The sequence below is a fragment of the Pollachius pollachius genome (assembly GCF_949987615.1).
Source record: "Pollachius pollachius genome assembly, contig: scaffold_47, whole genome shotgun sequence".
In the NCBI taxonomy this organism is placed as follows: Eukaryota; Metazoa; Chordata; class Actinopteri; order Gadiformes; family Gadidae; genus Pollachius; species Pollachius pollachius.
Window position 1 is genome coordinate 37,940 of NW_027641604.1, and position 11,480 is coordinate 49,419.

The window sequence follows — 11,480 nt, forward strand, 5'->3', positions numbered from 1 at the left end:
TCAAACGCTTTGAGTGCCTTAAAAAACACTAAATAAATGCAACAATTATTTTCACTATCATTAATTTCCGAAATGTATACGATTTCATTCAAGAGACGAGCCCAGTTGGCGAGCGGTTAGACGGAACAGAACCCAACAAACCCCCTGCTGTGATTGGGCGGCCCCTCCCTCCCCCGGCTGTGATTGGGCGGCTCCTCCCCTCCCCCTACTCCTCGTGTCTCTGCGGCCGCAGCAGCACGCTGTGGTAGCTGCGGATGCAGGAGAAGCTGCTGGGGGCCACGAGGTGGCTCTGGATCAGGTTGTTCTCCAGGTGGACGCTCAGCAGGAGGGAGTCCTCGCGCGCCCCCGGGTCGCACAGGGCGCCAACCGGGACGTCGCTGCCGTCGCACGGGAGGAGGGGGGGAGGGGGGGAGGGAAGGAGAGGAGGGGAAGGAGAGGAAGGAGGAGAGGAGGGGAAGGAGAGGAAGGAGATGGTCGAATGTTTAGAAGAAGGACGGACATGTGGTGGTGGTTCCGCTGCTGAAGCCCAGGGGTTTATTTTCTCTTGTGCTGATGGAAGGTCGGTTGTTATTTGAGGCAGGGAGGTATTTTGGCTCATAAGTACTAAGTCTTGGTAATGTTTATACTTGGTTGGGTCTGGAGGTAATATTTCACGTTAGTATAGTGGAGCCAAGTTAACCAGTCACAAAAAGCTGAATTGATTTAATATAAAGTGTCCTACAGAATAGGTGATTTTGATTTTCATCGAGTTTGCTGCCCCCTGTAGGTAAGAAAGTATCTTGCATGATACACTTTATCAAAATTAATTGGTGCTGTTTAATTTCATACGAATGAAAATGTATCAAAATTCACAAGAAATCAATGCAAGGACGGACAACAGAGGCCTTCTTGGACACTGAGAAGTGTGAATATTCTTGTGCTAAATGTACACCCCCCCCTCAGCCCCCCCCCATACCGCCCACCTGATGAGGTTGTGGTTGAGACGGAGGTGCTGCAGGTTCCTGAGCTGCGGGAGGCCCCTGGGGACCGAGTGCAGCAGGTTGTGGTCCAGCAGCAGCTCGGCCAGCGAGGAACTCAGCCCCTTGAAGGACGCCTGGGCCAGGCCGCCGTCCTGCAGGCGGTTGTGGGACAGGTGCAGGGAGTCCAGGCCCGGGGCCATGTGGCCGAACACGAAGGCCGGGATCAGCTGGATCAGGTTGTGGTGCAGGACGAGCTGGCGGACGCCCGGGGGCAGGAAGGACGGGACGTGGACCAGCCGGTTGTGGGATAGGTCCAGAGACTCTAACTTCCTGGATAGACAACACAGGAGGACCAATCAGAACACGAGGTTAGCGCCAAACACAGAAGGACCAATCAGAACACTCAGTTAGGACCAATCAGAGGAGGACCAATCCGAACACTCGGTTAGGAAAATTATTGATAGTTGTTAGAAGTCTACAGGACAATTAAAGAAGCTAGAAAATAGATAAAGGAGGAGATAATCCTAATCAGTATCAGCTTTAATTTTACTTAATAGTATACGCTAATAAATATGACTTTCAGATACAACAACTTCTTTCATGTTTCATCAAAGCCATGTATATTCATGGCTTCTATCTCTAATTGGACGCAGTGGAACATGAGTGAACGGGGGATTGTGTCTACAGGTGTATACCCGTACAGCAGGTGTATCAAGGCGTGGGGGGCGATGCGGTCCTCTCGGATGCGGTTGTGGCTCAGGTCCAGAGCCCTCAGGTTAACTGTTTTGTTCAGGATCCCGGCTTGCACCACCTCTATCTTGTTGTCTGAGAGGTGGAGCTCCTAGCGAGCAGAGAAAATAAAATAAATAATTAAAATGGAAACCAGAGTGTCATACAAGGAGGAGGAAATCACAAGGTCTGGAGCGTCGACCTCCTCGGCGTTCCTCGTCGTTCCGGGTCGGTCGTACCTGAAGGGAGACGGGCAGACCCGAGGGAACACCCCGGAACCGGTTGTCGTCCAGACGAAGGTAGGCCAGCTTTCGCAGCGGTCGGAAGGTCAAAGGTGAAACGTTCCCATCGTGGAAGTGGTTGTCTTCCAGTTCTAGCGTAAGGAGTTTGGACAAACCTGACGGGATGAAATGAGTTAGAAAAGCTCTCTGCTGGGATTTCTCCAATGGGGAACAGTAAAAGAAAAAGAACGCGGGATTGTACGATAGAGACGTTTGTCTTTAAAGATCTCCTATTATACTACTTTTCTGGTCTTCATTTCTTGTTAATGACTCCTATAGAGCAACCTGACACGAATCACAGCACAAAAAACTATGTAGATTTTCGGGAAACTCTTCCTCTCATCCGAGCGCTTTCAGCGTTCTCTGTCAGCACTCGGCTTTGTCCTTCTCCGCCCCCCCTCCTGCCAACCCCACTCCGTTGTGATTGGTTACCTTCCGGAAGTGCATGTTGCAGAATTACCATACATGGAAAATCCGGATTGTTCTATGTAGATAAATCCCGGAAATTTGAACAAGTGAATGGCGCCCGGCGTCCCTAGTGTCTAGATCTATAGATCTATAGATCTATAGATCTATCTATCGCTATAATAAAACCCCCATTGTCTCTGCAGACATTAACAGGGAATCCCTGCTCGTGTTTCAGAATGGAGAAGTGAGAGTGGAGTTGAGAGTTGACATGGAGGAGGATGTGTGTGTGTGTGTGTGTGTGTCGGGGGGGGGACCTTTGAAGCTGCTGGGGGTCAGGCCGCTGAGCTTGTTGTCGTTGATCTTGAGCTCCAGCAGCGAGGGCGGGAGGAGGGCGGGCAGCCGGGTCAGGTTGTTCCCGTCCAGGATCAGCCGCCGCAGCCGGGTCAGGTTCTGCAGCAGAAAGCATCCAGGCCTTAGTGTGAATCCTCCCCCGCACCCCCCCGCTGAGAGAGCCCCCCCGGCCTGCCCTGGGCCCCCCCACTGTATACACCGTCTGTTCCCCGCTGAGAGAGAGGTCCAACTTGAGGTCCATGTTGTTTCTGAAGCACTGAACATCAAACTGCTTCAGGGGTCGGGGCTTTAGGATGAGCTGCTTTATTGTGAGGCAGTTACCAGATGTCATTAGAGGACTAAGTTAAAAGGAGTAAGAAAAGTGCAAAGTTCCTGCCACATTTAAATTTAATGTCGTCAGGTCGGAATTAGTGTGGATTCCTCATCCGGCTCGTAGACAAATACACAATTTATTATTACTTAGCTGTTTGAGCACAAGAGTACCAATCGAAATAGTCCAGTGTTATATGTATGAGCCACGGAACAACACAGCTGCCCCCAGACAGACTGAAAACATTATGTCACCCCTGTGACAGACCGTAGGAGCCAGGGAGTCCAGTGCTGGGGGACGCTGGGAGGCACAAACCATTGTCTCCCTCTTAGTAGAGGTTTTCCACTGTTGACTGCGACCAACTCCACCCGACCGGCGAAGCATCTGGTGGAATTCATTGCGAGGGTGCAACATTCTGCCTGTGGTCCTGATTCAACAAGGAGCATGTGCGCTTTGTCCCGGCGTCATACACGTAAGGACTCTAAATCTGTTTTTTATGGACGTGTCCGTGAACTACCGTCGACCGGCTGGTAGAAAAAAGGTGTGTTTCGATCAACCACCGAAGAGTCGGTCAATAAACTCTGCGTTGCCATGGGGATAGAGCTGAGTTAGAACGGTAACGTAGCATAACAGAGCGGTTCACAGTGTCAGGCGGCTGTTTTTTTCCTGTTTTTAGTACCACGAGTTGGAGAGGTTTTCCTTCAAGCCTGGCTGGTGGTTGGCTGACGCACCTAAACCCACTGGAGACTCGGTGAAGTGAGGAAGAGTTTACAAAACAGAAGGTCACAGCTGAACCTAACAGCCTACGCAGAGGTCTGCACCATCTGGATGGCTGATCTACCCATCGCACTCTATACTGTCATGATAGGAAACTTTTGGGTCGAACAGGGGCAGAATGGATGCACCAACGATATGAGGAAGAGCCTTCGGTTACAAAGCAGGGAGGAAGTGTCATGTACGTATTCTACATCAGACGGCTAACCCTGCGGTGGTGCTGGTGTGGATGGGGCACCTGGAACAGCAGGGGGCTGAAGGAGGCATCATCCAGCTTGTTCTTGCTCAGATCCAGCCACTCCAGGTTGGGCAGACCGGCCAGCGCCTTGGCTGGGATCCGGCTGATCTTGTTGTCTGGACACACAAACAAACGCGACACAATTAGGATTGGATACGGTAAAGGATCTCATTTTTACCAATCAGTAGAACAACATTACTTGTTCGACTCCATGCCTTGTTTATGGTCTATAGATGTTTAATGTTTGTCTATTTGAGGTTCTCATGTAAAAATCATTTAAAATGATCCCATCTACTATGTCATTTTAAATGTCTTTCAAATGACTATAAAATGGCTTAAACAAGGTTTAGGTCTTACAGATACACCCGACCTGTGTAACTCCACTGGAAGACACAGGCATTAAGCCAGTGTTGGGGGTTGATTCCCTGTCCAGCTGAAGTGGAAGAGCAAGGCATTAACAATGCCAGGGTGAGGGGTTGATTCCACCTGGGGCCCCCATGCTAAGAATGTTAAAGTCGTGAACAGAAAAGCCTATGATTTAAAGTGTGTTCAACCAGCCCCCCCACCTGCCAGGTAGAGGGTCTTCACCCCCCGGTCGGAGATCAGCGGCATGCGGGTCAGGCCGGTGCTGCCGCACGCCACCAGCGTCTCCGAGAGAAGGCACCCCGACGGCAGGGACTCCATGAAGGGGGGCTTCTGGGGGAAGACCACCACGGGCCGGCCCCCCGCTGGGGGCTCCGGGCCCGGCTTCCGGGGCTGCCCCGCCCCACGCGCAGGTGGTCTCGGGGGGGTGGTCCAGAGCACAGACGGCGACGGGGTCGGGGGATCGACCTTCGCTTTTGCCGGCGGTGGAGGTGGGGGGCCGACGATGTCTTCGTCCTCCGCATCCTCGTCTTCTTTGGAAGAGTCGCGGTCCTCTTCGTCGGAGGAGTTGTGGGGCCTGCGGTTCCTGGGCGCCGCCGGTGTTTTAACCGCTGGAGTGACGGCCGGTGGGCGGACCGGGCCCATGGCGGGACGCTGGGGAACCAGAACAGTACAGTTATTACAGAAAACTAAATCCTAGCAGCAGTAGTACTAGCAGTTCTATTACCAGTAACAACAGTAGCAGCAGTAGTACTAGCAGTTCTATTACCAGTGACAACAGTAGCAGCAGTAGTACTAGCAGTTCTATTACCAGTGACAACAGTAGCAGCAGTAGTACTAGCAGTTCTATTACCAGTGACAACAATAGCAGCAGTAGTACTAGCAGTTCTATTACCAGTGACAACAGTAGCAGCAGTAGTACTAGCAGTTCTATTACCAGTGACAACAGTAGCAGCAGTAGTACTAGCAGTTCTATTACCAGTGACAACAGTAGCAGCAGTAGTACTAGCAGTTCTATTACCAGTGACAACAGTAGCAGCAGTAGTACTAGCAGTTCTATTACCAGGGACAACAGTAGCAGCAGTAGTACTAGCAGTTCTATTACCAGTGACAACAGTAGCAGCAGTAGTACTAGCAGTTCTATTACCAGTAACAACAGTAGCAGCAGTAGTACTAGCAGTTCTATTACCAGTAACAACAGTAGCAGCAGTAGTACTAGCAGTTCTATTACCAGTGACAACAGTAGCAGCAGTAGTACTAGCAGTTATATTACCAGTGACAACAGTAGCAGCAGTAGTACTAGCAGTTCTATTACCAGTGACAACAGTAGCAGCAGTAGTACTAGCAGTTCTATTACCAGTGACAACAGTAGCAGCAGTAGTACTAGCAGTTCTATTACCAGGGACAACAGTAGCAGCAGTAGTACTAGCAGTTCTATTACCAGTAACAACAGTAGCAGCAGTAGTACTAGCAGTTCTATTACCAGTAACAACAGTAGCAGCAGTAGTACTAGCAGTTCTATTACCAGTGACAACAGTAGCAGCAGTAGTACTAGCAGTTATATTACCAGTGACAACAGTAGCAGCAGTAGTAATAGCAGTTCTATTACCAGTGACAACAGTAGCAGCAGTAGTACTAGCAGTTCTATTACCAGTGACAACAGTAGCAGCAGTAGTAATAGCAGTTCTATTACCAGTAACAACAGTAGCAGCAGTAGTAATAGCAGTTCTATTACCAGTAACAACAGTAGCAGCAGTAGTAATAGCAGTTCTATTACCAGTAACAACAGTAGCAGCAGTAGTACTAGCAGTTATATTACCAGTAACAACAGTAGCAGCAGTAGTAATAGCAGTTCTATTACCAGTGACAACAGTAGCAGCAGTCGTTTTAAAGGTGATGGACTCACGGTTTGTCCCTTGGTTCTGACCTCCTGTCCTCCTCTAGAGTTGGAGATCTTACTGCTGCTCCTCCTTGCTCCTCCACCCACTCCCTTATGTTCCGTGGTCCCCTTCACCACCCGAACTTTTCCTGCTGCTGGTCCTGAAAATCCCAACAACACCACCATTCTCAGAAGATCCCCCAGAAGTGGCTTCAAGAACTTAAGAATCGGGAACGGAGGAAGTAGGGCGAGCATCCAAAACAAATGTCAGCTAAACGTTAAGGCGGTACATCGCTAATGCTAACCCCTAGCAGGCATCAATGGCCGCATTCAGTCCCCAGGACATGTCTGACTTGTGGTCTTCATCCTCCTGCTCCGCAAACTACCTTCACACAACCAATGACTTCATCATAATTACAGAGTGTATCTGTAGACAATGCTCCCAGTGTTCGAGGTCCTGAGGACTGATACAGAAGGACCACATCATTCATTCAAAAAATTGACTTTGATCGTTGTGTACATTTATTTGATGTGTGGTGCAACATGTGTTATTGATATTCTTTAAATATATATGTATATATATAGAAAGAAAGGGAGAGATTATAATTGGTCGAATAGCAGATTTAAAAGTCAAATGTGACACTTCTTGAGGGAAAAACCCAAGTCTAACCAGAAGGAGAGATGTCATGCCTGTGAAAGGTTTTTAAATTGTACGAACATAACAGTTTTGATCATCCCTTTTGATATGGACAATAACTAAATACATTTGTGTCGTAATACATCCTGTAAGAAAAAATTTTAGGTGCATTCAGATGATAGATTACTGATGTGTGGAAGGACCCACTCTGGGGTTAGATAGAGGAAGGAGCCACTCTGGGGTTAGATAGAGGAAGGAGCCACTCTGGGGTTAGATAGAGGAAGGACCCACTCTGGGGTTAGATAGAGGAAGGACCCACTCTGGGGTTAGATAGAGGAAGGAGCCACTCTGGGGTTAGATAGAGGAAGGAGCCACTCTGGGGTTAGATAGAGGAAGGAGCCACTCTGGGGTTAGATAGAGGAAGGAGCCACTCTGGGGTTAGATAGAGAAAGTATACTCTCTGGGGCTAGATAGGTACTATAAGGTTTAGTATATGAGATGATATACTATGGGTTAGTAAGTGGAATGATATGATCTGAGGCAAGGTTGTGGAATGAGGGGATGAGAGATCGGATTGGTGCATTCTGGGGTTAGAGGTGAAGATTGAGACTGAAATGGACTCTGAAAGGTTGGCGGTGTCTCACCTGGGTCACATGGGGTGGGTTTGCACTTCACCATGTCTCTCTGACACTGGCAGACAGTGCACGGCTCTGGAGACCACATAGCCCCCTCAAACATGGTCATCCCGTAAACTACACACTGACCTGCAGCGCACACATGGCCCAAACAATGAGCACACGCACAGGAAGGCTACACACAACTCACACGTTGTAAATATTCAGTAATCAGTAATGATTATCAGTCACTCATCAATAATCACAATTCATTAAAACATTAAATTAAAACTCATCATACGATCATTGTTAAAATAAAACCAATTATAAAAAATGTATATATTCTCTTAATGTATGAGAATACATAGTTGTGTTATCCTATAATATAGGATAACACAACTAATCATAAGAAATTGGTATATTGGTGCAAGAAGGATAATGGCAACCAGAAACCCAACCAATGAAACAATCCAAAGCTCCAGTTATCTTTCCCAGGTCTCACCCGCAGGCGGGGGGGTCCTCCTGGTGGCGGTCCGAGCACTGAGCCTGGCTCCGGCCCCTAGCCCTGGGCCCGCTCCCCTGGTTCTCCCAAAGGCCGAGGGGGACGCGGCGCAGAAACACAGCAGACACAGCAGCCCGGCTGCACTCATGGTGAAAGTCCCCACACCCTGAGAAAGACCCTCTTATAGCCTGTAGACCAGGGGGTAAGGGAGGGGGGAGAGCAGACCAGAAGGTGTGAGGAAGGGGGGGGTGTTTTCAGGTTCGAGGGAGATAAATGCCCTCATTCATACGTTTGTCAGGATATCAAACCCCCCTTGCTGCCATTATCCCCCTCAAGCCAAGAGAAATGTGCATGTGTGCACAAGGGCCCCAGCAAACACATACGGGTGCACGGCCATGCATGAGTCGACAAACTAAAACCGCAACAAACGTTTTAGCACACTGATGGCAAAACGCTCTAACACATTGCACACAAACATGCAAACACACATTTGCTGCACAAATAGTAACAGAAAAAAACAAATATTACATATTTATATGTAAATACTTGATAATTTATGACTTGAACAGACTTACCTTTGAAAAAGGTATATCTTGGCAGAACATTATGATCTGCACAAAAGGTGAAGGTTCCAGCCCTGGATCTCCTGCTAGGAGCCCTACCTCTCTCCCATCTCCTGGACCCCAGCCCTCAGCACTAAGGCCCCCTCCATGGCTCCGGTCCAACCTCCATACCCTGGTCCAACGGTAGGAAGCTGTCTCCGTTTGGCTGAGGGATAAAGACAACATCCTGGAGAGCCGACCAATAGGAGCGCAGGCTGCAGGACATGAAAGAATGACCACTCTGTAGAGCGACCAGCGAAAGTCAACCAGGTTCTCTCCTACTTTTCTTCCTTACGTTGCAAACCACACATATGAGAAATTCCTTCCAGGACATGTGAACCGAGCAGTCTTCTGCCTCCTGCTTCTCTGTCGTGTTCTCTGCTTCCATAGGGGGAAGGTTTATGAGTCTTTCCAAGTAGAGACATGTTGAACAACAAGGGAGGAGGCTAGGTTCAACTGTGATGTCGTAAGTTCAACAAGCCTTTGTCTGCTGTGTATGGTTCATGAAAAGAAGTCTGAATGATTAAGGTAAACTGGACCAATATCCAGCCCTGTAGCCTTGTAAAGGGTTAAAAATATAAACCATTACAAGGCTATTTGTGAAGAGTTTGTACCATGGACTTTTCACAAGGGGCTGTCTCTGTGTTCAAAGAGTTTAAATCTTCACAAAACTCACTGATCCACACATTCTCCCCCGAGAGGTTGAACATTATATTATATATATATTATATTATATAATACAACGGACCTTTTGTCAAGCAACTTCCTGTTCTCAGGAGAGGCTGTCAACTTTGGCCCCAACATGTGAGTTTGAAATAATATATCTTGGTGACAGCAGATATTTATAGCTCTCTCGAACAACTAGTGGTGTAGCGGTGTTGTGACGGCTGTTATCCCAACACGTTATCCCAGAGGTCACCCCTCATTTGACCTTGGGCATTTAAAATAAATATGTGGGCTTTAGACCGTAAACAACCTTAACAAGTCCCCTACCTGTCAGGCCTGCTGCTTTCTGATTCGCTACACCAATAGTTGTGATGTCAACGAAAATCCCCCAAAACTACAAACACACTTTAATCGATTTATACATACAATCGATATATAGCCACACCATGGTTATACAGGGTACTACAACAACACAAGTGTTAAATCAATCCGAGAGAAATTAGGGATTTAAAAAGTGATATAGGGTGGTTGGGGTGTTTTACCTCATCACAAATGTAAACTGCAGAAAGGAAACGGACAATGCCTGTAAATAATTAAAAAGAAATCCCAATGATTCTATTCAGACTTGCCATCTTTAAATTCGGTTTCATCGTAACATCTCAGCATGATCATTTCATGACCCCATAAAACCGGTTTAGGGTGAGGGTTAAGAAGGTGGAGATAACAGTGAATGATTCCCCCCTCCCATGTGTTTAGAGAATCACATGGGAGGGCTGAGCTCAGACCCCTCCCTGGGGGAAAGCAGCTAAGGTAAGCGAGCGTTTAGGTCCTGTCTTGTCTTAATTGCATCTAAAGCCGATCGGTGTCCACACATAACCGGGTCCAAACCCTGCAGTCTGACCCCTGACCCCAGGACCCACGCTACAGCTGGTGCTGCTGGCCCAGCAGAGAGGGGCTACGTTACCCCATCTGCCCCGCTGTTACCCCACTATTACCCTGATGCCACCTCCAAGAACACGCGTTGCACGTATACACACACTGATAAAACCATGCACACACAAACACACACATTAATAAGATAATGCACACAACCGACAGACATGCACATGCACAAAGACACGTTTAAATAACACACATTCATACGTGCATTCCAATAAACACACATGCACACATCCACCTAAATAAACGCAGATACACACATGCACACACACACACACACACACACACACACACACACACAACACACACACACACACACACACACACACACACACCACCCCCTGAATTGCAACACTATTTCTAGTCAAGGACACATGCCATTTTAGATCTTCACCTCGACTCTATTGTTATAAAACATGTTCTTCTTCTATGGTTTGCCACTGCTCACAATGACCATTGGCCAGCAGTACCTCAGGATTATACTGGGGCCTGATGGACAGACATTATATGCTTGTTGTGCCTGATTGACAGGGCTTTGTATGTGTGTGTGTGTGTGTGTGTATGTGTGTGTGTATGTGTGTGTGTGTGTGTGGGTGGGGGGGGGGGGGGGGGGGGGGGGTGGGGGGGGGGCGGGGGGGGGCAGATGTCCACCCTCAGTATGTACGGAATTTAGAAGAGCGTTCCTGTTTATGAGGAAATTGATATGTCTGACCTATTAGCTCCTTTTCCGAGATGCACTTTGGGAAATGTATTTTATTCTATTTGTAGGACTCGGTGAGCACAGTTGGAGTTGGAAGCCATTTGGTGCAGCAGAAGGACCTTCCACTATGTATATATATACCAGCATTTGTCCTTGCAGGCTCTCTCCCTCTCGCTCTCTTCCTGTCTGATTGCTCCTCAATGAGACCGCACTGCAGATGGTCGCCACCTTGACCCAAGGCCTGGTCGGTTGGCCAGGCCTGGGCGACCATCTGCAGTGTGGTCAAGGCCGATGAAGGTCAGGTCACACAATGTTATTGTATCAAAAACTAATTGATTGAGGATGGTTATGAAGTCCACTGCTTGTACATCCAACAGGAGAATAAAGGCATAACTAAATGCAGAGCTTGTTTCCCAGAACCAATGGTGGCTCTTCTATTAGCTAAGGAGGCCGGGACAAACAGACAATGAACCAATGGTGGCTCTTCTATTAGCTAAGGAGGCCGGGACAAACAGACAATGAACCAAT

At 48.2% G+C, this 11,480-nt stretch overlaps 1 protein-coding gene across 1 annotated transcript; it reads right to left on the reverse strand.

The window, feature by feature from the left end:
- Window positions 1-205: 205 nt before the first annotated feature.
- LOC307091552 (extracellular matrix protein 2-like) lies at window positions 206-8,650 on the reverse strand (the record flags this gene model as incomplete). Its single annotated transcript, XM_079759190.1, is given in 12 exon segments — window positions 206-377; window positions 963-1,289; window positions 1,661-1,800; window positions 1,928-2,085; window positions 2,692-2,827; window positions 4,051-4,166; window positions 4,617-5,067; window positions 6,341-6,453; window positions 7,574-7,693; window positions 8,046-8,203; window positions 8,205-8,233; window positions 8,621-8,650. Coding segments are annotated over 12 exon segments (1,950 nt in total).
- Window positions 8,651-11,480: the final 2,830 nt, after the last annotated feature.